The sequence below is a fragment of the Chelmon rostratus genome, chromosome 22 (assembly GCF_017976325.1).
Source record: "Chelmon rostratus isolate fCheRos1 chromosome 22, fCheRos1.pri, whole genome shotgun sequence".
Classification (NCBI taxonomy): Eukaryota; Metazoa; Chordata; class Actinopteri; order Chaetodontiformes; family Chaetodontidae; genus Chelmon; species Chelmon rostratus.
In genome coordinates this window covers 15151512-15177743 of record NC_055679.1, presented here as the reverse complement: position 1 = coordinate 15177743, position 26232 = coordinate 15151512, and the positions used below count along the sequence as shown (strand labels likewise).

At 44.5% G+C, this 26232-nt stretch overlaps 2 protein-coding genes across 2 annotated transcripts in view; one reads left to right on the top strand and one right to left on the bottom strand.

Annotated features, from left to right (window-relative positions):
- The window catches only part of sema3c (sema domain, immunoglobulin domain (Ig), short basic domain, secreted, (semaphorin) 3C), a 35399-nt gene extending 15924 nt beyond the window's left edge, over positions 1-19475 (top strand). Inside the window, exons 4-17 of the mRNA XM_041964412.1 lie at positions 1781-1900; positions 4936-5026; positions 6347-6466; positions 6557-6699; positions 6773-6887; positions 7406-7475; positions 8853-8997; positions 9260-9482; positions 11328-11416; positions 12275-12316; positions 12556-12713; positions 13584-13651; positions 15115-15245; positions 17183-19475. Of these exons, the coding sequence (XP_041820346.1) occupies positions 1781-1900; positions 4936-5026; positions 6347-6466; positions 6557-6699; positions 6773-6887; positions 7406-7475; positions 8853-8997; positions 9260-9482; positions 11328-11416; positions 12275-12316; positions 12556-12713; positions 13584-13651; positions 15115-15245; positions 17183-17608 (1941 nt within the window). The 3' untranslated portion in view covers positions 17609-19475. The remainder of the gene's footprint in view (positions 1-1780; positions 1901-4935; positions 5027-6346; positions 6467-6556; positions 6700-6772; positions 6888-7405; positions 7476-8852; positions 8998-9259; positions 9483-11327; positions 11417-12274; positions 12317-12555; positions 12714-13583; positions 13652-15114; positions 15246-17182) is intronic.
- Positions 19476-20327: 852 nt separating this feature from the next.
- cd36 (CD36 molecule (thrombospondin receptor)) lies at positions 20328-24930 on the bottom strand. Its single transcript, XM_041964119.1, has 11 exons — positions 24808-24930; positions 24316-24476; positions 24071-24212; positions 22947-23038; positions 22733-22782; positions 22528-22597; positions 22066-22253; positions 21825-21943; positions 21660-21733; positions 20926-20980; positions 20328-20835 (listed from the first exon to the last, which is right to left on the bottom strand). Exons 1-11 carry the CDS (start codon positions 24928-24930, stop codon positions 20659-20661), a joined length of 1251 nt encoding a protein of 416 aa, XP_041820053.1. The 3' UTR covers positions 20328-20658.
- Positions 24931-26232: the final 1302 nt, after the last annotated feature.

Genomic DNA, 26232 nt, shown 5'->3' with positions numbered 1-26232 from the left:
ATATAAATTGAAACCCTAATTCTCAAAGTAAAAGCACAAGTTGCCATGAAAAGCCTGAGACGCCGACCAGCGCTGCCTGCCTGTCCTACATTCTGCAGCATCTCTCCATCCCCTGACGGCAGCTGGAGGAACAGAACCGGGGCTTTGTGCAACATGCTGCTGCAGGAAAAGAGAAGCTGTTTCCAGCCACTGAGTGATTTGTGCTGCTCTGAGTCACAGACAGGCTCCCAGAAATATTTGGGTGAGCCATCTCAGTGTGGAGCCACTCAATGGCCCCCTTCTTCCTCCTGCCATCCCCCCTTTTTCTGTACTTTTAGCTTCTCTTATACAAATTTCAGTTTCTCTTCCTTACTATTTTTCCACTTTGTCACTTTTTCCTACTCTTTTTTTTTTTTTTTTTTTTACCGCAGTATGTTTCATTTTCTCTCTTCCATAATGCTCCTTCCTCGTGGGTTTCCTCATAAGCCCCCATCCCTCTGTTATGGTTACCCTCCTCTTCTGTATATATTGAGTTCCTCTTCTCCGATACAATCTGTGGTGAAACGGGGCTTGCACTGGACGGTGGCATAGAAGGAGAACCATAGACCAACCGGGTTGATTAGCCCTGTTTGTTCCACTTTAAACTCAATGTGACCACCACTTGAACTTGAGGCCATGAGGCTGGGTGCAGTCATAAAGGCTGCATGTGTGTGTGGAGAGGAAGCTACATGCGCTGTATATGTGGCTCTGTGACAGCTGACAGATATGGCCACAGACCCGGTGGGTGTGCGAGGGTTGAAGGAGGGTGCGATGAGATAAATGGGTGATAAAAGTGAGGATAAAGCAAGAGAGACAGCGGGAGATAAGGGCGAGGAAGATAAATAACAGAGATGGGCGTGTGACGGTGAAAATTCCGTTGTTCTTCGTCGACAGCCCTCAGCGGAGCCGAGCGCCGACCGTGAGCTGCAGCAGCTGCCATTCCTGCAGCCCCGGCCAAGTTCCTGACGGCTCCCTGGATGCGTCTTCCTCTCCTCCCCGCTCCTCTCCTCTCCCTCTTCCTTTCTCCACTCGTTTGCTGCAAGCTCAGGCTTAATTAGCCGCAAAGTCCAGCACTCCTGTTGCTGCCGCTCGGGTTTGGGAAGTGAAAGCAGAGATGGAGACAGATCAGTAATCCGCCTTACCTAGATATATCACATATACCACTGACGCTCTTTTTTCCACCGGCCTTAATACCAGACCAGCGAGCTGTGGGGTTGTTTGATCGTGCAGCATGTCATTGTATAACCATCATAGCAAGTGAGATAACTTTGAATTACTCCCTCATATGGAACAGGATACTTCTGGAGAGATGAAAAAAAAAGTTCTGTTCACTTGGCTACACACCAGGAAGTAGACTTTATCCTCTGTTAGTGCATTGTGTCATAGCTGAGATTAAAGAAAACATGAACAGCAATCATTTTTTTTTACAGTGCAGTGGGATTGGAGGAGTGTTGCCAACTGCTTTTCATACACTGCTTTTCAATGTTAAAATGAGCGAACATTAGCCATCATAAGCTACTGGTCATACCAGACCGAGACAGGCTAAAACTCCTGAGTGCTTTGAATTGATCAATGGTGCATTTTATTGCTTGTGAATTCAATTTTCCATTTGTAATCAGAACAATGTGTTATTTCCTCTCTCAAAAACGTCATATCTTTAGCTTTAAAAGGCCTCTCATAACAATAACCTGTGGGTTTGACGGTCTGAATTCTTCTTCTCCAGCGTTTTACGTGTCTCTCTTTGTTTACCTGTATTTTCCAGCACGGCTGTGGGAACTTCATCCGGGTGGTGCAGCCTTATAACAGAACGCATTTGTTCATGTGTGGCAGCGGAGCGTACAGTCCCGTCTGTGTGTACATCAACAGGGGCCGCAGACCGGAGGTGGGACCCCGCTGACAGATTCACTTCACTAAACATACAAACTCGTGCCGGTATGAACCATGTTCTGTGGACGCTGGCCTGGTGGTAAACACAGCCAATACTATGAGGCCAAAACTGTCCATGTGCTCAGTAGATTATTCACTCCAGCTGGCCATTAAATCACTCGAGGATACACTGCAGGCTGCTGAGTGATGCTACAACACTGACGCCTCAAATGTGGAGAAAATAAGAACGTTTTGTGCCTCTAATCATAAATTGTAAGTGCTTATACTTAATGTGTGGATGTGGTATAATTAAATCTAGAATAATGTGAAGGGGGTTTGGTGATGGAACGTTCTGTAAAGCTAAAAATAGAGAGAAAAGAAAGAATATGTGATCCCTCTGTGGTTATTTAAAAATAAACCTAATGACATTCACTTAATGGAGTTAAGTCATCCTATTGCTCACTTGGGACAGTAATTCAAAAGTCTCTTCCTCTTTATTACTCCCTAAAAACACTGTTAATGTTGACCGTTTGTGTTGCCCTGAGTGCGATGAGTGGAAGGACACAGACCAGGGGGGAATGGAGAAAGTGAGGTAGCTTGGTAGCTAACCGGCTGTTAGCAGGCATGCAGAGGCTCTTTCCAAGTTGAAGATATTCAGAAACTCTGTTAAACTCTGTTGCACCATCATCTACTATGTTTACATGAGGCAATTTTGTGCCGTCTCAGACAAAATGGCCAAATCGTGCAAACCTTGCTGGCAAGTTTTAGCATCATCAGTTACACTTCCGCTTTAAATGACAAACAGAGGCGTCAGAATGCCTTATGGAGGCCATCCATAACAAATCCTACCATGACAAAATTATGGTCAAGCCTTCGCCATAGCAGGATTCATCATCCTGGGGTCGGAACGGTTGCAGGTAGCCTACCAGAAATACCTGGTGTGGCCTACCTGAGGTGCAGCTACCACAGTCTGGTGCAGAATGGTTGGCGAGCTGTGGGCTGATAAGCTGATGAGAGGCAGGTGAGCAGACTGGGAGAGGTGGTGAGCTGATGGCGGACAGGTGTGTATGATGAGCAGAGCTGGGAGCACTGGGAGCACATTAGGGAATCTTCTGGATAGTGTGAAAACTGTCAACCTTATTTGATAAATCAGATTTTATTGAGGTTCAAAACAAAATCTAACATGCTTTGATCGATCCCTGCAATAATATGAAATATAATTTCTTTACACCACTCTCTACTGGAAATGAGAGCACCATTAATGTAATTCAGAGTCAACAAGTACTGGAAAGGTGTGAAGTGGATGACAGCCAGCATATGTGAAAGTTAAATTCATGTGAAGCATCAGATGGCAGTTTTTCTTCTGGCAGCAGCGTAGCAAGCATCGCCATGCGGTAAAAAACAAATGTGAGAGACTCCTCAAAACGTTATGTAGGCAAAGTTTTTATGGACTCGGTTTGATGGCACATGAGAGGAGATGCTGAGGATAAGAGGGAGAAAATGGAGCTCTGGTGTCGGGGATGGAGGGCGCTCTCATGTCCGGCCACACGGCCCCGTAAGTGAGCGCAGGGAAGCCCTCCAGGAGAAAAGTGCTCACTGAGTGAACAGCATTTAGCCACAGACGGGAAACCGCTGCCAAACGCTAATAAGCAGAGCGAGAGAGCTCCCGACCAGGCTCTTTCCGCACTGTGGTGCCTTTTGTCATTCGGGGGCTTTTTGTTTGAAAGGCAGACTGCTCTGTTTGCAACTTCTGAGCTCTAACAGTGTCTGAAGAAAAGGGATCTGTTAAGTATAACAAGCTGCAGCAGTGGGAGGTTGACGGCGAGCTCAGCGTGGACCTTTGCCCTCAGAGCACGAACCAGACTATAACGGTGCTTTGAAACTTGATAGGATGGTTGCAACAGACATTATTTATTATTATTTATTAGCATGTGTCTGTGGTTTTGTGTCTTATTTTTGTAAAGCGCTCCTCAGATGCATTGTGAATTACACACTGCAATAAATGTCCTTCTTAAGAGTTAATTAGTCTTTTAATTAGTCTGTAAATCTTTAAAGGGTGTGAGTGTGAGTTAGACCACAGAAACATTCAGCAATACAAACAGATGTCACTCTTTGTAAGAAAGTTATTTTAAAGATCCCCTCCAGACAATTTTAACTCGTTTAAATCATTTAAAATTTGAGTAATTTGGAAACTGAATCCGCGATTTTACAGCCTGATGCAATAAATTTCATGTGTGTGTGCTGGAGGTTTCAAGTTTCCACATCACACTTGCATAAGTCGGCTGGCATTGGCTTCCAAACTACAGGTATGTGTGATGTCACATCTTTGACTGAGATTTCAGGTGAGCACAGAGGAGAAAACAACCCTTTCTGCACATGCATATTTATTGACGATGAAGGTCAAAAGATGCTAGTAAAGTGGTAATAAACAGAAGACATTTTTTTAAGGATGGGGGCTTCAATGATCTGTTGTAGCATCAAAAATTCCTCATTAAAACAGATACGTTTTGCACTGTGGAGGTTAATGACAGGACCTACCGTAGGGATCCAGTCTACCTCCATAACTTCTTGGCAAACAGACGCATTTCCCTGGAAAAATAATCCCCAGATGACGTCGCTCTCATCCCATTCAAGGAAGCTGCATTGCCACCATGGGTAAAATCTAAATAGAATGGGACAGGAAGCTCTGTAATTCACCCAGGTTACTGTAAATGGGCTTGGACCATCCAGACCGCTGGCAGGAGGGGGGTGAGTCTTGGCAGCCTCTCCACCTGAGATGGAGAGATGGCTATCCAACACATTAGCAGGGAAATTCCTCCTTTCCTCTCGAATGGAATGTTCTTTTTACAGTCCCACGTGGGCCAGTTAAGGTAGAACAGGGATCGTTTCTGCGCCTCCTTAAATCCAAAAAAAGGAGGGAAACGCGAGCAGGGCTATCTTGTTGGACATTTGGTACGCTCATGCATGCAGTTTTATTGCAGCAGAGGCCACTAGACGGAATCATATAAACCTGTCTCCCAATTCTCTGACTTCCTCTTTTCTCTGTGACAGGAACAAGTATTTCACATCGACTCGAGGACTGAATCTGGAAAAGGGAGGTGCTCCTTCAATCCACAAGTCAATACAGTCTCCATCATGCTCAGTAGGTGCCTCTTACCTCCACCTTTTTGCTAGGTTTTCAAATTAAAAAATACCAAAAAGAAGAAATTTATGGTTTGGCCGTTGTTCGCCTTTGCTGCGTTCACGCCATGTGGGATGGATGGCGGAGACGGGCGAGACTATCATGTGACAGAAGCGTTGACATCACGGTACAACTGGAGATGGTTGTATGACCTTAGAATTTGTTCTGTGAGGGTTTAGAGTGCTGCAATATAACACTTTATCTATGAACTCTGACATATATATTAAATTGGGGTTTTATTACATTGCGTGCTAACGCGATGGGCTAACTAGCAACACCTCCACGTTCCACTTACTGAGTGAAATATATTTCATCAGACATCTTGAATAACCAACCAAAAGAACACCTTTTATCAACATTTATACGTACGGGGCTGTCAGCAGCAGTCAGCGGGCCTAACGCACCACAAATGACAGCACATCTCCAACTAATGGAGCCTTCAAATGTCAGTCAGCTATTTTATTAGATATACTGCCGTAGCCACAGCATCAGTATGCTTATTTACATTTCTCTGCACAAAAAGTGAGCTCCACTCAAGGCTAATGCAGTGCCTCCGTCAGGTCAGGCCGTACCCTCCCCTCTCCCCCTTGCTCTCCTTTGATCTCTGATTGGTCGAGGGGTGTTGGGTTGCCGTTGACACGACTAAAGGCGACACATTGCACCCTCAGCTCCCCTTTCTGACACCTGAGCATGGCCGTGTCAGCAGCGGCTTTGCCAGCCAGCCAGCGCCTTCGGAGATGCCAAGGAGGGGAGGCCGGGACAGCGCGAAGGGGCGGAAAGGAAGGCGCTCTGCCAAATAGAGTCAAAGGCGAAGCCGTGGAAGCAGAGATGCAGCACTCCGGTCCTCAGAGGACAATCACAGGCACCGTCTGGGCTCCATAAAATCTGCACTTCGTGTTCCCCATCGTCATGTTTTGGACACTCTGAGTGCTGTCGACACTCGCTATTTAGCAAGCCAGCTTGGACGCGGGCCACATACCCCTTATCCTCCACTAACTTGCCCCATATCCTTCAAAACACATGGTCTGGAACTGATGGAGGATGAAGTGAGAGTAAAGGAATGATAAAAAGCATGAAGCTGCTCTTATTGGTAGCAGGACACACACAGACTGTATTATTTATCAGCCATAAAATGAAATGTTGGTGTATGTTATCCAGAATATCTTCACTGTCTGAGGCCGTTTCAGTGTTTTCTTGGTTTCGAGAGGAGCTGTAGATTTATTTCTAGGCTCTGCAAAACATGTGAGCGTAATGCTGATTTATTGCCTGTGTGTCCTGTAGACCAGGAGCTGTTCTCAGGCATGTACATTGACTTCATGGGGACAGATGCTGCCATCTTCAGGAGCCTGACCAAGAGAAATGCAGTGCGGACAGACCAGCACAACTCTAAGTGGCTTAGTGGTGAGATTTTAAACGTACTGTATTGATTGACTGTTTTCATGCATTTATCGCTGTAAATAAAGCCTCCACGCATTCCTTTATTTCATTTAGAGCCGATCTTCATCGACGCCCACCTGATACCTGATGGAACCGACCCCAATGACGCCAAGTTGTACTTCTTCTTCCGCGAGAGGCTGACGGATAACAGCGGAAACACTAAAAATATCCACACCATGGTGGCCAGAGTGTGTCCCGTGAGTGCCTTTGTCTGGGCCCAATTAAATCAGGAGTGTGCGTTGCTTTGCTAAGTGCAGCTCTCGTCTGCAGAATGACATCGGGGGGCAGCGGAGCCTGGTGAACAAATGGACGACCTTCCTCAAAGCCAGGATGGTGTGTTCGGTCCTGGAGGAAGACGGCACCGAAACTCACTTTGACGAGCTGGGTGAGTAAAACGAGGGAAAAGATTGTTTTTAGATTTTCCTTTTATTTACTGAGAGCTCCATTTTATTTTCATGCTCTATGGAAAAAATTTTAAACAAACTTCGTATTTTAGAAAACTGGCCAGAAACCATCCTAATTCATGGACGCTCGCTATTTTCGTTCCAAAGTTTCCAGCGATCGCTTTCTCCATAAACAATCTGTGGAACTCCCTTTGTTTGGTCTGGATTAGACCTGTAGCCTTTTATCAGTCTTCATAACAACTGGCCTGTTGTTTTTGTTCTTGTATTCATTCATGAGCATGTTATTCCAGTCCTTTCTTAGCTGCGAACACTACAAACATCAGCACACGGCATTTTAGTCCTGCTTTTCCATTTACTGGTCAGACCGATCCGTCTTTCACCACGTGCTGTTATTAATTCATCACTTTTTGGCAACCTCGCCTGCAGGATGAGGAGATACTGGATATAGGGAATTTGTTGAAGGTGCTACACGTGTGCACATGTGTGTTTTCCCTTTCAGAAAGCATGTTTTTGCTGGAAACGGATCAGCCCAAGGGCCTGTTGGTGTTTGGAGTCTTCACGTCCACGAGGTGAGGCCGGCGGCGATAAAGCCAGCTGTAACATTCCTGCAGGTCTCAGTGGTTATGTTAATCACAGACTGGGTGTCAGAGGGAGGGCATGTCTTTGTCAAAGGGCATCTTACATAAAGACATCGTGGTGGCAAGCAGCAGTTTATCATTTATAGTACGCGCTGATGCAGAATATCTACGACATGGTAAGTATTTTTGTTCTACGAGCACATCGTAATCATACACTGCTGGATTTCTGAGTGCAGAGAGAATTTCATTATTGCGTTTTTCTGATAGATAAAACCTGAACCTGGCCACCTTTTTTCTTTTCAGTGTATCTTAAAAACCCAATGTTGAATGGTTCAGTGAATACAGACAGATAAGCAGATAGACGAACACAAAGACTGACTGACTGACTGACTGACTGACTGTGTATTATTTCCTTACGATAGTACAACCCCAATTCCTAAGTGGGCCTCTGCATAAAACATAAATGAAACAGAATGTGATAATTTTCTCATGTATATACTCAACTGAAAGGGAATATGTTTAATGTTTGACCTCATCAGCTTCACTGGTAACAGGTGATAGCATCATGATTGGGTATGAGAGGAGCATCCTGGAAAGGCTCAGTGGTTCACAAGCGAGGATGGAGCGAGGTTCACCACTTTGTGAACACATGATTGGATAAAGGAGATTAATACATGAGCTCAGGAGCAGTGAATTTCTTCTACTTGTGAAATGATGATGAGCATCATTTAAACATAATGATTTCTGACATAAGAAATGGAGGAAAGAAACGTTTATCACATGCTTTCTAAACATCTGTGGTCAATTAAGAAAACCACACTGAATAAACCAATCAAACTAACTCTTGTTGTCCGGCCCACAGTTACAGTCAGCGGGGTTGGGATGGCCAATTTGGACACTTGATCCGTCTGTTCTGATCTCTAATTGAGTTTGTCTGGTTAACCTACGGTGACACTGCCACAGGCCCTCGAACCACTTGTTACCTCAGGATCAGAGAGCGGCTACGGTCGTGTATCCTGGCTCAAAGAACACCCAAACCAAACACTGAGGCCCTTGAGGTCTCTTAACTCAATGTTATTCCTATCTCCACACTGTATTTCTTCCTCTGTCTCCACTTTGCACAATATGCGCCTGTTCCCCTTTTTTCAACAAAGCTTCTTTTATGTGCAAAGCAGCGTGGTTTTAAGTGACTAAGCCAAACCACATCAGATCAGTGAGGGGGGAAATAGGTGAGCTGACACCCAGACTGCATCGCACACCCATGAAAACAGATCTGCAGAATATTTTAGCTGGGTGGGTTTCCAGGTTGTGACTGCAGTTGAGTTCCCACTGTTGTGTTTCATTAAAATATGCGTCTCATTTCCTCAGCTCCGTCTTTAAAGGCTCGGCAGTGTGTGTGTACAACATGGCCGACATCCTCACCGTCTTCAACGGGCCCTTCGCCCACAGAGAGGGGCCCAACTTCCAGTGGGTGGCCTTCCAGGGGCGCATCCCTTATCCAAGGCCCGGAACTGTGAGTTCATCTCGAGGCCACTCACTCATTCATTCGTTGGTTATTTCAGTGCATGATTCAACAAAATTACACATGAAATATTCATCTTAACCCAAGAAGAAAAAGTCTTGTATTACCAGCCTCCTTCCTGAAAAATGAATAAATAACATCAATGATTTAACAACCTTTTGCCAAAGAAGGAACAGCGACACAGCTAAAGAATATTCATATGCAATCAACAGCTGAACTAAGTATTTCTCATTAAGTTCATGTTGTCCTCCAGTGTCCAGGTGGAGCTTTCACACCTGACATCCAGACAACAAAGGAGTTCCCGGACGAGGTGGTGACCTTCGTACGGAACCATCCGGTCATGTTCAACCCCATCTATCCAGTGGGGAGGAGACCCCTGGTGGTCCGGACCAACGCGGACTACAAATACACATCAGTGGCTGTGGACCAGGTCATGGCTGCCGACGGCAACTACCAAGTGCTCTTCCTGGGTACAGGTATGAATGTAGACAGGTCCTGCAGATCAGTTCGTATGTTTGGTTTTGTGATATATGTGAAGCTCATGTTAAAATTCTATTCAGAAATTTACATTTCTTGTAATACTGAAATAAATTAAGAGGAATGTTTTCCTCAGTGCAATGAGCATTATAGTCCTATACTGGATTTTTGAGGCTGATAAAGTGTAAAGAATCCAATAACAGCAAATTAGCTAAAATTCTTTTTATCTTAAACAAACTATTCTATTCATAAGGATGCTTAAGAAGAATAATAGAAGAACTGTGACCAAAATATGTTCAAAGCAGGACATTTTACAGTTAAAAAAATTAACTTTTCAGACAAATCTTTGCAGTTCTTCTACAGCAATTTCTTATTATCAGCTGACATATATGTAAATGTGTTGTGAGCTACGTCAGTGGGGTGCTTCACAAGTAAATGATTGTTGAGTGGAGTCCCATTGCCACAGCTGGTTATCAGGTAAACCGATAACAGAGGGGTTAATATACTGTGAGTGTGTTGGCAGCGTGGCTCAGCATGTAGATTCTTATCATCATCATTATGCCACAAAAACATCATAGACAGGGCTGCGAGACAAGGTCCTTCAAGAGAGGACTTTAACCATATCACTTCATCTTAACTGGTTTTGATCAAACATCAATCTTTTTATCTACCTCCACCAAAGATCATGTTATCAGTTGATCCTCTTCGTCTGTTTGTCAGCAGGATTACAGAAAAACCGCTCGCCCAATTTTTTTATGAAACTTGGTGCAAGGAGGTCTAGCAAGGGTCAAGGAAGAACCCATTGAATTTTGGAGCGGATCCAAATCACGCGGTGGATACACAATATTTCAAGATAGCGATTTGGCCTTGGTGGAAGAAATGCCTCACATCTTGAAATGCAGCAGACGGTAGTACAGTTCAGTAGTGACAAACAAACTTCCACATCCACATTCACAGGTACCAGTAATCCTCTGGGGCAGTCGTCATGGAGCACTAGGGGGACAGTGGCATCGTGGGAGAACCGGTGCAATTGTAGCACCACTTTTCTCTCAGATTAAGCCAATGCAAACCTCATTTCTATTTTTCACAAATGTATCTTAGACATGTGAAATCTCCAGTTTAGAAGTACATAATGAAAGCCGAGCTGAGATCATTTAATCATTTTGGAAATGTGTGAGTTTGGAAACATTGTTTTTTCTTCTCTTATTACACAGAGGTTAAACAGAATAATATGTGCGTGCGTACATAATTAAGCATGCATTCGTGTCCGCTTGTGCACATGTTTGCATTCAGCAGGCCGCCGTGGGACTCTCTCTCACAGCTGCTTGCGTTTATCAGGCAGCCCCCTCCGCTCGGCCTGTCCTGCCTGGTTTTCTTGAAGAAAAGCCAGCGCTGTCTCTCCGTATCTGAGCCCGAAAACGCTGCTTTGTCTGAAGGATGGCGGAGACGCTCTTATCAGGCATTTCCAGGAGCCGTTACCGTCACTCCCTCTCCCGCTGCTCTGCTGCTCAAACTCCCAGGACAAAACAGCCGCATTGATGATGAGAGTGTTGCTTTTTGCCCTTTCCGCGGCCCTCGTCCTCCCTTGTGTGGGCTTAAGAGCTTCCATTCCCACTCCTGCCACAGTCGGTTTTGCTGTGGGGGCTGGCCGTGGCTATCATGCCTAATTCAAAAGCAAACACGGGCAAAGGAAAACAGACTCGGAGTTTATTTTTTTTCACCAGCGGTTGTATTCTAGTTTGACTGACGGCGCACATGTCTGGGCACAGCCGTATCTGTTTCACACGGTCATTTAATGTGTGTGTGCGGTTACAACGCATGACATGTCTGCTTTCTGCCCCCAGACAAAGGTACAGTGCAGAAGGTGATTGTGCTGCCAAGCAATCACTCCCTGCATGAAGATCTGATCCTGGAGGAGCTGGAAGTGTTTAAGGTCAGCTGTCTGTTTTCTCTTCTACTCCACTTTCATCCTTTTTCCCTCCCAAAATCAAAGGCCGGGAGGAGGAGGGCGAGCTTGGCCACGGCACAAAGGCCGGAGGGGGGCAGACAGACAAAAGAAGGGTGGCATTCAGGAGATGGATGTTCTGTAGTGTAATGCAGCGTGGAGTGATGGGAAACAGCTCGCATGCTGCAACAGTTGCCCCGAGTGAACCCTCGCACATGCTGTTTTATCTTAGCTTAAATCACTATAAGTGCGATCAACCTGTGATCAGACGTAAAGACCATGGCTGCTTTGTTGTTATTCACCGGGGAGATTTATTCGCAAGAGACAATAAATAAATTTATCCTAGAAGGTTAAAGACATCTGGAGAGAAGCTGATCTAGACGGCGACCCTCTCTGCTATGACTGAGTTTGATGAGCTGTTTTGTGCGATAGAAAATACGTTCACGTTTGTTCACTTTCTTGCCAAGACGTGGTCTGCAAATATGAAGCTAACACGTGCAGCTAGTTAGCCTAGCATACATAACCCCTCCATTTAAGTTGTTTTTGCGCTTCTGTTTCCGGCAGGATCATAAAAATAAGAAATTACGTGTTAATTAGTGATCTTAGAGGCGCTGGAAGTTGGATTTCTCACCTAGCCGAGCCATGCTAGCTGCGTTTCCACTCTTTGTGCTAAGCTAAGCTAACCAGCTGCTGGTGGTAGCAAGAGAGGTATTAATCTAATCATCAGACTCTCTGCAAGAAAGCAAATATGTTTACTTCCCCAAAATGTTGTCAGCTATTTAAAAGCTTGATAGAAATAACCGTCTAAACGCTCTGAACTGGGTCCTTCTCTGTGCTGTTTTTCAGAATCAAGCTCCTGTTACAAACCTGAGAATATCCTCCAAAAAAGTAGGTGTCCTTCCAACTTTGCTTTCCTCACGTATTAACTTGCAGTTTTATTGTTTAAATGTGTTATTCATTGTCTGTGGCTACTATGTGATGCATGAAACAGAAATCTCCTGCGCATAATAAGCCTTCCAAGGAAATAATAAGCCATAATTTTTTCACCGCTCTGACTCATTTTCCTGTCAGCCGGCCACTTATTAAGACAAACAGGGCGGCTGACATTTGAACTGTTTGCTTTGCAGCAACAGCTGTACGTCAGCTCGGAGTTCGGGGTCTCGCAGGTCTCCCTGCACCGTTGTCACGCTTACGGCTCGGCCTGCGCTGACTGCTGCCTCGCCAGAGACCCCTACTGCGCCTGGGACGGACTCAGCTGTTCCCGCTTCTATCCCACCGGCAAAAGGTGCACAAAGGTTTACAGTTTTCAGGGCTCACGACTGCGGTTTTGTGCCAGTATTCAGCATCTTAAAATTTCATGCAAAGAAGTATTTGGTGTCCAAAAGGGTTTGAAAAAATTAGCTTTTAAACCCCAGAACAAATTTTTCAGCATTAAAAAGTGATGACAGGTGTCGATTAGAGAGTCCATTCATGGAGGCAGCTATTCATAACTTTCCCAACTGTTACATAAACATTAGCATAGTGCAGATTGCTGTATAGAATACAGTATTTCTGTTCTGTTCACTTGCGTTCAATTTTTGCCATATTTCCCATGAGAATCTAATGAGGTTTTGGGTTTCCAACAGACAACCACAGCAGCATTCATCAGTGTGTGCCACGGCCATCATATTGAATGTGACACTATGTTAAACAAGAACAGAAAAGAGCTGCTCTCTGCTGATCAAAACTGGAACCCTTCAGCACACTTCAGTGGAAGCCGTGTCACCGGTTCTGCTTCTGTTGTTTCCCTCCCTTCTGTCTAGACATAGCACAGACAAAGAGGTATGAGCGACACCTCACCTCTCCGGCCTCTTTAAGGACCAGCTGCCTGTCTCTCGACGCTCCAGTCAGACGCAGGTCAAGTTTAGTTTGGTCGCAGAACAAAAGCTCGGCGCCTGTTTTTCCTGCAGAAAATGTGTCTGAAATGTGTCGGCTGTTTACGTGCTCTTTTCCTCAGGCTGTTATATATATGCGTGCTCACCGCTGTGTGGAATAACACTCAGATTTTCCTCATATTGTTCTGGCACCGATTGTCCCCGCCACAGTTTTACTATGATGAACATGAAGATGTGTTGGTGAGCTGGTGTGTATTTGAATTTTCTGTCCTTGTTTTTAGGCGAAGCAGACGGCAGGACATTATGCATGGAAATCCTCTCACTCAGTGCAGAGGATTCAACCTAAAAGGTAATTAAAGCTGCACTCGTGAATATTATTATAGCAGCATCATCAAATGACTATGTGGAGTGTGAAAGGTGTTGCTCATAGGGACAAGCACACCGTGAATTTACCCAATTTTGCATTTTCCCTTGCAGCTTAGCCTCTTTTAGCTAACCGGCAGTTAACGGTCATCAACCTCACAACAGCAGGCAGTTGTTTTTAGCAAAGAAAACCCACTGAACGCCACCCGTCCAGCACCACACAAGCAAGTAGCTGGCGAAGAAAAGCAGCCTGCAGACATTTTTCCAACAAGTTGGTGCAGACCAAAACAGAGCCAAAACAAGAGTAAATACTCAACTTACGTTCATCAGGTGGACAGAAACACAATTCCAAATGAACGCTGATGTTGCTACATGCGAGAGGATGTGCAAATAGGCTAGTGTTTGCTAACAAGCTAGACTTAACAAATTTAGAAGGTGATGATGTGTGAATTTTGTGGTTTCAGCTTGTTTTACGCTGCCCTCAGGTGTCGACAAAGCCGTTTTGTACTTAGTTTCAGTCAAACAGCTTAACATTTCAGTAAGGTCTAGTTTTAGCATTAACTTTCTCAGAACCACTAATAAAATCTCAGAAAGAAGTTATAATATGTTATTATATTAGAATTAAGGACAAAAAAGCTTGGAACAGTTGAAATGTCCTCACATAAAAACTGCCTGGTCTGCCTTGACAGACAAAAAGCAAGCATATATTGCCTTGATTTAAGACGTTTCATCCGACTTAGATTTTGCTTTTTGCAGTGAAGTAATGCAACTTTGAATATTGACCGAACAAGCGACGTGTCCGACATACTTCCACAACAGATTCACATTCACAGAGACAAATTTACTGTCTTTGCAAAACCATTTGGATGAACAGATGCTTGTGGCTGTTCGCGCCGAAGCTGCAGCTGCGACTGCCGCCTCTCCGGGGGGAGTTCGTGCTTGTTTGTGAGCGCAGGTACGACGACAGCATCCTTCACGAAAAGCCACGCCGTCGACTGGCAGGGTGCGGTTTAATGAGAGGAGAGGACTCGCTCCCCAGAGTGCTCCATTTCCGCGAATAGTTTACGTCTCTAAATTAAGACAAGCTTGGGGAACCAACCATATGGCCATTACCACTAATTAGTCAGAACCCTGTCATACATCCAGCTGAGTGATGAAGCATTTAGCCGCAACAAAAACGACACAGTAAATGAGACGAAACGGAGCTGGTCCGACGCACTAGAGGCTGTTTTGTTAGTCTGCAGAAACCGATGAAGTCTGGGTGGAGTTTGGTTGTGCTGCAGGTGTCGGACTAAGCTTTGTGTCAACATTTCAGTCTCACTGTTGGGACTTCAGACAGATTTGAGTCCATCTGTGGGGTTTATGTCTGTCAGCCAGTCTGAGGCTGAGGTGACTCCAGTGACTCTGTGTGTGTGTGTGTGTGTGTGTGTGTGTGTGTGCGCGCGACAGCCTACAGAAACGCGGTGGAGATGACGCAGTACAGCGTGAAAAACAACACCACCTTCCTGGAGTGTCTTCCCAAGTCTCCCCAGGCCTCGATTCGCTGGCTTATTCAGAGGGACAACGACAGGAGGAAAGAGGTCAGTCTGACGTCCGGAGAGGTCAGAGGTCAAGATCACAGCCCGCCCCTGCTCGTATGCAACAAGACGGATCCCTCAGAGATCAAACTGATTAATGTCATTCCTCTGATTTATAGGGAGCCGCTCACATAGTTAAATATTACACCAAACCTGTCATGCGATCATATGAGCTCACACGTTTGATAAGGACTTGTCTCGCCTGAGGAGCGCCACAGTGAACGCTTACTGGCAGCGGAGCGTCCTAATGAGCAGTGATAATGATCAAACACTATAAAGACCTTTGACTAATGGCTTGATTCTCAGCGGGGAAACATTTTACAAATATTTGACAGCCCTTTAACCCTTCGAAAGGCTGCAAAAGATTAAATAAAGCTGAGAGAGCAGACAAACGTCTTTTATGGATTTGGCTCTGGCCCCTCTGGAGTAGACTTGGAGTAATGGCCGTTTTATAGCCGTTTCCCCATGAGAATAGAAGTTGGCCTTAAAATGAATCACTTTACTTTTATGGTGTGTAATCATTGGAGTCTTTTCCAAACTAAGGCCTGGCTGATTTTAAAGCAGTCAGTGGAAAAGGATTAAATAGTGTTGCATTAAGGACGTAAGCACGAGTTTAGTCTTATTATTTTAAATTGATGACGACGAAGGCGCTTCAACTTCTTTCAGCACCTCCGCTTTGACTCCCTTCTGGAGTTCTTTTAGTCATTATACTCTGATCTGTCAGTATTTTAGCTATTTCAAAATTTCAGCAGCAACCATGTGTAAAATTTCCTCAGAAAATGTGTCTTTCCTGTTAAGCATGTGCATCTTTAACGCGCCACAGAAACCGAAATAAAGGCAAGGCGAGCTTTGTTTATATAGCACATTTCAAGTACGAGAGGCAATTCAAAGGGCTCTGCACTGGCAAAGAAAAATGTTTGATTGACATTCAGAACAATCAGCAAAAAAAAAAAAAAAAAAAAAAAACAGAATAAAGTCAACAAAGATACAGAAAATACATTTTAAAAATTTGATCAAATGGAAAATTAAATACAAATGGCATAGATCAGAATACAGTAACAGTGCAGCAATAACAGAGGAAGTAAGAGTGGAATGAAACAGTCCGGCTTGCCTTTTTCTGAGTATTTTAGAAAAAGAAAATCACAGTAGTATATACAACACAGAGGAAAGAGAAGGACACCAGGTCTTAATTAGTTCTTTTTACTTCTGGACAGTATGTGATATTAGCATTCGATAAATTAAAGGAAAAATCTGCATCAGGTGGAATTATACTGGAGGGATGAGCAATAGATATTCCCTCATTTGGTGTTTCAGGGGCTTTTAAAAACGTGGTTGTTCGAATTGGTTGAAAGCAATGACTGTAAATAAAGATGTTCACAAAAAAACAAAATAATGCTGCCAAATTATCCCGGATACTGGCACCGAATGGTGGCGTCATTTGGATCTGGGGTGGAGCTTCAGTATCGAGCTCAAACGCAGGTTAGGGTGAGCGTCAATTGTGACTTTTCACCCCCTTTTCTTAGCATCAAATAGATCATTAAAACTAAAACTAATCAGAATTAACTCTTATGATAAGAACTACCTAAAACGACAGAAATGATTTTTTGCGTAAAAGAATTTTTACATTTACTTAGATTTTTTTGTTTGACCCATGTCCCATCTGCTAACATGGAGTAGGCGGGGTGTACGACCTATACTGCATTTAGCCACCAGGGGGCAATGAAGATGTTTTGGCTTTATTTTTAAGGAGCTGTCATGTCATTGATTGGTTGTGGTGCAAAGTTCAGAGCATAGCACACAACATTTTCATCAAACCTCTTTACCTGCATTTAGTAAATACTCGTGCTTTTCCTTCGATTTCTCACCTGTCTGTATAGATTGATATATTTTCCAAACCATGTGGATGGCATTATGACACGACTTAACTGTGCTAACCACAGGTGAAGCTGAGCGACCGCGTCCTCTCCACGGAGCACGGCCTCCTCATCCGCTCCGTCCAGCTGTCCGACCAGGGCCTTTACTACTGCCTGACCACGGAGAACAGCTTCAAACGCACCGTCGCCAAGATCCGCCTGAGAGTGCTGAGCGAGGCCATGGTGAGCATGCTGACGGACAAACAGCAGTCGCCGTGGGCCTGGGCCAGCTCGTTGCACCCGAAGGTCCTGTTGGCAGCCTTCAGTCCTGCGGAGAGCCTGGCCGTCCAACAGTACTGCAAAGAGAGGAAGGAGCTCCAGAACCTGCAGCAGAGGCAGCAGCAGCAGCAGCCTCCGCCGCCTGGACCTCTCAGGGGGGACCTGGCCAAACTGAAGCCCCTGCTGGACCGGAGGAAGAGCCGCAACCGCCGCAATCACCTCCCGGAGGTCTGACACAGGGATCAGGCTGCTGCAGAGACTGACGCACACACCTCCCTCTGTTTCTATACCCAGATCCTCATTTTCCAACCCTCATCTCAAACTGCAGAGCTGCACTGTGGCAGCACAGTCAAACGAGGAGGTGGGCGCGGGGAGTTGTTATTCGCAAATATCTCTCTTTCTTGCATGAGGCACTGTGACCAGATGGCTGTGACATACACCAGTACCCACTCACAGGCACCCACAAGCCGTTCATCACAAACCGAAGTGGCCCTGCTGTGAGTGCCACTCATGAACTGTGGTCTCAGGTGATATTGCTAATAATTCACCACGAGATGCAGCTGTGATATTGTCATATCTTAGATATTAGAGGGGAAATTGGACTTGCTGAGCTCTCAATGGGTTTGTCCACAAAAAGAGGAGGTCATGGTGGTAAATAAAGGTGATTTGAAAAGGGACAAAAAGGGAGACGGATGCATGTTTGACAGTAGCTGTGTTTCCATCCACGTGTCAACTTTTGAAATGTCGCAAAAAAAGAAAAGAAAAACATGCAAATTAGGTGCGTTTCCATCAATAGATGAATAAACTACACTACACAAAGCTTAGCTTGTCAGAAGTTGGCAGTATAGGCAACATTACGCATGGCTGTAATAAACAGAGTAGAAGAAGTAGAGGTTGTGAAGCCAACTGCCGATAAGCCTGAAGAAGAAACACAACCAGTCGCCTTGGCGATCTACAAGAGAAAAATGAAGGGCAGCAGCTTCTTCTTCTTCTCCTCTCAGAGTGGAAACAGCTCGTCAGTCATGTAAGTCAAAAACGTCAAAACTTAATGGGAAAAGGTGTTTCCGCCTCCCAGTATGCACATTAATAGATACACGAACCAGAACCAGCTTTCATCCACCTTTTCTAACGCGATACTTTAAAATGCGCATAAAAATCCGTTGATGGAAACACGGCTGGCGAGTGCCCTCTCTGTGTATTACACTCGTGTTTTATTAGGTCCTGCTCGCATTTCTATTTTTACTTTGAACTAACAAAATTGTCTCTGTTCAGTGAGCTGACATGCAGGGTCATTAAAAGTGGGTTGATCGACAGCAGCTCTGTTCATACGACGTCCCCGTAGAGAGTGCTGTGTTACAATGCTGCGAGTTAAAAATGGATTAGTTTAAAAGGCCAAACTTGACATGCAGTGCTGAAGTAATAGTAGAAAATGTCAGTGTGAGCTGCAAACATCTCACATCATCTCTCCTGTATTTATTCCCATTACTCGGACGTACATCATGCAAGAGAATGTGCCTCACTGTAATTCAGCTGCATATCATATCGTACGTCCCTTGTTTCTTGCACAGAAGCATGTTTATAGAAATTCATGAGTAACGTAGGAGTCTCTTAATCCGTGCCGGGATTAGATTTCAGCAACCAAATTAGCAGATACGCACATTTTAGTACAAGCTGGAAATACGGAGTTTACATGATGAGGTACAGCAGATGCTGAGACATGACAGTATCCTTCTCTGGATCCACAGTTTCCACATTGTTTATGACAAAGTGGACACTTTTAATTCAGTAATAATCAGTGAGGTACATCATTTGTGAATAGACTTTTTTTTTCCGAAGCGTAGTTAATGTAGATAGAGATTATTTGTTGCTTGTGTACAGTATTTTTTGTTCGTTTCATCCTTTTTAATTTAATGTGGTGCCCGGTTTTGTGGAAATGTTTTCATTGTGTATATAATTTCATCATACTTCACCAGCTACGACTGTATCTGCAAATTGCAGAGATATACTACAGTATTATTTTCATTTTGAGAAAAGACTTTCCAGCTGTACCTTCCCTCATACAGATCTCTGCTCCACGCTGAATAAAACTGTGTGACCAGCATCGCGTCAGCTTCAGCTCAGTGTAATTTCAGTGTTATGAAACGTGTATTTCTATTTATTAATGTCGTGATAGCCTGAATAAATCTGTACGGATGAATCTCGGTTTTACAGAAAGATCATGCATTTTATTGCCGGACGTTTTTATTAGTGTAATTTCTCAAAATGTGAACTTTCTTCTTGTGTTATTGAGCAATACATCATCCCTCTGTCTCTAATAGATTCCGCAGTGGGGCATATTATGCTACTGCATATATTAATATTGCTTTAAAGGAACAGTCACACTGTTGACACAATCTGATTTTGGGAAAAATGCTCATTTGCTCACTTGCTGACAGTCGGATGAGAGGATCAACACCACTTTCATGTCTGTACAGTATATATGAAGCTACGGCCAAAAGCTGGTTAGCTTAGCTTAGCTTAGCACAAAGGCTGGAAACAGCTACTCCGGCGCTGTCCTCATTAACACGTACACTCACATGAATGCATTTTGACAACTTGGGTAATTTATGGCTTTAATGTTACGTGGAGGCTTCGGAGGAGATCAGTGGGCAGCACCTGAGATACCCCCAGACTGCACCGCCTCGAGGGGTCTGTTTCAATCCCAATGAAACACTCCTGTATATGTGTGACCTGTCAGATTCAGACCCAACAGCAGGATCAAACCCATGAGGCTGCAGAGGCTCGTTTAAATAAAAAAAAATGCAGATTTTCTGCTGTATTTTGGACCAAGGGGGGTGTAGACAAGTTCTGAACTACTAAGAATAAGACAACCAATGAAAAAGTCCTTTTCAGCTTTTATTTATCTTGAAGACAGTATTTCAGCAACGGATATGAACATTTGTGTAAGATTAGATTCATGGCTTTTTTTTCATAGAATATCAAGCTAACTCATTTCTCCTCTGTGCAGATTGACACCCTGACAGCTAAGAGGATTCTCCACCTGCTCTCCCTTTAATCCCTGATTGATTTAATGTTACAGTGTTTGCAATTAAAACGATACGTGGCAAGGAATTCAGCTTTTGGGCTTCACAGTCATAGTATTCCCCCTCCCTCGGTATCAAAGGAGGTGTGACATAAATAACACTGAGATCACGACAAAGTGCAAGTCTACGTATAGCAAAAGGTATGATTTCCCATAGCAGCTTCAACACACTGTGCACAACAGACACTTCCGCGTGATTCATTCACGCAAGCTTGCTTTGGCTGTCTCTCCTCCTCACCACGCAGTAGCCAATGAGACACAGGAGGAAGATTCCCGCGCCTACGCCCATCAGCACCTTCTGTATTATCCCCAGCATGTCGACACGGGAGAGGAGCTCCTTCTTGAACATGTTTGCCGTCGCGTCATCCAGCGAAGCCGTCTGGTTACATAGACGGAGACATAGCATCGTTATCGTGCACCCCAAACTAACAGGCTGCTAGCGCTTTGCTACTGCAGGGCTCCATCTTACCTCATCCACCCAAACAATAGGGAATATGGTGTAATCCTTGATCTCCTTTAGCACCCTGCAGGGAAAGAGGCCGTTAATTGGCATTCAGTGCATGGTGTTGTCTCAAGCATTGCTTTTTATGCCTTTATTGGGCAGTAAAGATACAGGCAGGAGAATCAGGTGCAGCAAAGGTGAATGGCTAGAACTGCACTGCAGACTATTTTAGAGGACGAGATCGACATTTTGGGACATACATCTGTTCAGCTTCGTGCCGAGAGTTAGATAAGAAGATTAATATTACTCCAATATCTGGATGGCAAGTATGAAGCCACAGCCAACAGCTGGTTAGCTTAGCTTAGCATAAAGACTAGAAATACCAAAGAAGAAATACTCTGTCCAAAGGTTTGCCTCATTAATACGTAAAAGTATAATCTATACAAATAAAATGAAAATATGAAGCATGTTATCTTAGCGGTTAGTTTAGCATTCCAATAAAACTAAAAACATAAACCCCATAAAAAAACACAATTTTTTTTTTACAACTATTTCTTGAATGAACTAAGGAAAAAAATATATAAATAATGTTGTTTAGTGAGTTTTGGAGGTGTTAGATGGCAGATTGTGTTGCTCTCAGTCTATATGCTAAGCTAAGCTAAGATAGCCAGCTTTACATCTACCACGCAGACACAAGAGTGGTCTCAATCTTCTTGTCTAACAGAAACTTTCCCATTAAAAAAAGGTGAAGCACAACTTACGTGATGGTTTTTGACGGTCCATACATCATATTCACTTGAAGCCTCTTGGCAAACCTCAAGGTGAAGCCAGTTGTCTGACAGAAAAAAATAGCACAAAAACTTGGCATCAGAGTTGCCGCCCCTAAAAATCAAACGTCACACAAGTGAAACTTCACGAGCTCTTACAGGTTCCACATCCAGGAAGGTGGAATGGCGCTCCTCGCTGGGATTAAGACCCAGCACGTTCTCCCTCAGACTCGGACTGCCGTGAAGGAAGTGGGGCAGAGAGATGTAGATAGACATGCCTGTTCAGATAGCAAGGACACAAAGACAACTTAAAATGCCGAGCTGCTGAGCAGAAAGATGAAACAGTAGAAAGTTCGGGGGTGCCTTCATTTCCTGTCGATACTGGATAACAAACGCAAACCTTGTTGACAGGCGCTGACGTCCAGTACTCCAGCCAAGGTGCAGTTCTTCATGATTTCTGGATCCGTGCAGAAACACTGGTTGTCTGGGTTGACCGAAGGGGCAGCCAGGGTGTCTGGCTGCAGGGTGTAGCGGTATACTTCAATCCCTTTCAGATCCAGGCTCTCCTGGTAATGACCTGACACAGACCTGAAGACAAAACCGCACAGAGTTTAGTTCAGAAATCTTCCAGCAGCTCATGTACCCAGTAATCTTTGGCATTACATCCAGAAAATTATTCCAGTGCACGGCCATAGTTTTGGTATTGGAAGGGTCTGACCTCTAGTGGTTACTGAGAGAAAGGTCCATTCTCAAATTAAGATGCTACAACTCCCATCATTGACACTGACCCACTTAATGTCAGTGAAACACAGTCAGACTGGATCAGATGAAACTGCTCTCACAAAACAACACTCTTCATCACCTGCAGATGTCCGACGAGAAGAAATAAAGAGGCTCCGACTTGTCCAGAAAGGGAGGGAATGAGGACGCGTCTGAGAGACAGGGGAGAGGAGATCAGAGTCAGACAGGAGGCTCATCTGCATCTTGAGACGGAAAGTGAATCATAGGAGGTGCTTCAGAAAAAAGAAGTCATTCAGCTTTTTTTTTTTTTACAAAAAGAGCCGCACCTGTCCCGTTGATCATGTCACAGTACGTGTTGTTCCAGAAGCTTAAACTCCTGTTGGTTAGAATTAAATTCGTCAGACATGCAACATTTGATTCGGCATCCTAAAATATTGTGGTGTTCAATGAAAAAAACACAGAATTGTCACATGTCGAAGTCAATTCAACGGCCTAAAATATCACAATGACACATTTCACTTCATTCAGAACTGGACTCACCTCTCACCCTGGTACTTGTCAATCATTCCCACTTTAGAGATGTCATCCTTTCCGCTGAAGATTGTGTAGTTGCCATCATAGGTATCATTGTACTAATGGAAATACATTTCATTCCATAAACTGATCAAATCGTGTCATTTCTGGGTGGATTTTGTATGATTATTATGTCTGAATATCTGTTTACTCACATTTGTAAATAGGCCAACGTCAAGGTTCCAGACTTTGTAGCCCCACAGCAGTTCCTTGACCGTACGGCGCTGGAACAAGGAGGATTTGGTCAGCGTCATTATCAGCTGCACCCCACCGTGACCTAATTGTGGCAAAGCTCCCTGAAAAAAAAAAAAAAAATACAGAAAAACAGCAACAGTTATCATTATATTTGGAAAAGCTCAGAAAATAGTCATTTCTTCATCAGTGATGACGTCAATTATAAAAGGGAACGGTGTTGTTTCTAATGATACACATGCAAAACATGCAGAACTGCTGTGCACACAACTGCTGCGGTTGGCCGCGGAGATAAGGAAAATAACCTTCTTTTATGACTGTTGTACGACATAATTACTTGCAAATAAACTCTGGTTAGAAATGCTTACACTCGTCATTTGAGCCTTATCAACGTTTGAAGAGAACACACATTGTACCCATAAATAAAGGCAGACTAGATTTGATTATGGCTTCCCGATTGTCCATAATTTCCAGACACGGTGTAGCATCTTGCGCCTTTGCTAATGTCCACCTCAAGTCATGTACCACCAGTCCCACCAGTACGTATTCCTCAAAGTGAGGAGTCCTCCTTCTCAAACAACTCTTCATGACGTAGTGCACTGATTCCCAAACCGGGTATCGGGACCCTCCATGGGCCAAGATAAATCTGATGGGCTCGAAGTTCATAAAATCCATAAAATCGGTTGTATTTCTGCTAAGCAAAGTGTCTGTTGTACCAATTGTTCTCTAATCCTTGCTTGACTTGTGAAAACCTTAGTTTTTAGCTCTATGACAATACAAAACAGCCGCAACCGCCGCTAAAATGAGCACAGCTTGAATTGGCGTGGCGTTTCTCGGCTTTGGGGCCGAGGTGCAGCCACTGTCACAAATCACCGCAGAGCGGGGTGATGCTCACCTACCATAATCAGGTTGATGGTGGTGACGTTGTCGTCCTCTGATCCCACTGACAAGGATGGCTCGAAGATGGCGCCCAGGGGCAGCTGGTAGGAGATGGTGTTGTCCGGGTAGAACATGATGTTTTCTTTGGGAAGATATCTCGTCCTGAAGGGGGGGAGGGTCTTAGTTAGACGTTTAATGTTGCTTAAGAAGAGATCATCAGACAAATGTGATGGATGCTTTCGTTCCTGTGTTTGTTCAGCCTTACCTGTACGTGTAAGGTCCTTTCTCAATCACCACGGGAGCCGCCCCGTACTTCACCACTTCTAATGGGTTTTTCACATCGAAGAAAAAGAACTGCCTGTACACCGCTGCCCCCGCGGACACCCAGTTGTCAAAAGCCGTGGTCCCATCCTCAATGACGGCTTCCTAAACCCAGCAGAAACACAGACAGTCTATTTACAACATGCCTCAAGACTGCCAGCAGGCCAGCACCCCCATTGACACATGAAATAGATGCTCTGATAGAAAAAAAATGTCTCAGCCGGTTCAATTTTTCTCTACATTGCCAAAAAAAAAAAAAAAAAATCACAGATGCTGATCTCCTGATGGATGAAAGCAAGGCTTCTTGTCGAAGCAGCTTTCCGAAATGCACGTCTCTCGTTCCTCCTGATTCACCTTGATCTCCACGCACACACTCGCATTCACGCCCTCCGTCCCACCCCGTCCTCCAACCGAGAGGTGAAACCGAGCACCATACCTTCTGCACCGTGTCCTCAATGATGGTGTTCCCCACTGGGATAAGGATGCCTCCCAGGATGGCCACCAACGCCCCGAACACAGCTCCGGCTATCAGCCCGCACCTTCTGTTACAGCAGCCCATGGCGGTGTGTGTTTCCCTCTGTCCGACCGTACGTCTGTCTGTCTGAATGCCTGCCCGGCAGCCTGATCTCCTTCTGTCTCTGTGTTTGTGGTGGGTGGGTGTGTGTGTGAGTGTGTGTGTGTGCAGCTTGTCTGTGTTTGTGTCCTGGCAGCAGCAGCAGCAACACAGGCAGGCAGTACCGCCAGAGGATCCGAGGCCAGGTACAGACTCCTGTGGGAGGTGCCAGGGGACCTCCTGTAAATGAAGTTACATAATGAAAAGAAAGGGTTAAGGTTCATCTGAGAGACGCCACCCCCCCAGGTATCAACACGCACTATCTGTGCAAGAGATAACGGCTACAATAGACTGAGGAGAAAGGTTGAAAGAGGAGGCGAGAAGTGGTGCATGAAAGTTCATCTGTGATCCCAGAGTCGAGCCATTTGCTGTTATATTACAATAACATTATCATTATTAGATGAAGCCAACTGGACCCATTCTAGAGGATTTATCTGGATGTGAGATGTCAGCTGTGGATGTCAGACGACCTGGACGATGACACCCTTCACAGACATTTGATTGTGATTACATTCCTCCCTGATCTGCTTCTTATCTATCTGTTCATCTCGAACTGCTGCTCGTCCCTGCTACAAGCTTCCCAGAGACAGAAGAGGAGGAACATCTAAATTATTGAGAGTATTCTCATTGTGCAGGGAGTGTTGTTTTTTTTTTTTTTTTTGTATTTGTGCTTGTGTAGTTATATCATGGGGGATATTAAAATGAATTGCTCTTTATCTCTCTTAAAGATATTTCGCCATGCTTATCTTGATTAATTGTTGGGATACGCAGTAAATGATTTCCTTGTTACGCTGGTTTTTGGAAGCTATTCAACAACAATATAACTTTGTGCACGTTGTTTTGTGTTGCATACCCTGGCATGCTACACAACAATCACTTCAATGTGGTTTAGCTGGTAGGATATACGTATGTGTTCAGTCCCTGACGCTCTAAAAACCTGGATCCTACACTTCCCATAATGCAACTGCATAGCACCTTTCTTTATACCCTCCCTAGTAAATGCAAGTGTCTTACAAAATCCACACCCTCGGTTTGTACAGGCTTTCTGTTACAGATCTGAAATCTCAAGCCCAAATCATCACAACTCTGATGACACCACTGTGACATCGTCAGTGGTTATTTTCCCCCAACTTCCAATAAAATGTCAGAAGACATTATGCAGCTGCTGTACACACAGGGTGTGTACACACAGTGTGCAGAACGGAGGATTGTCCCTTTAAAATGACACCATCAAAAAGCTAGAGCGCT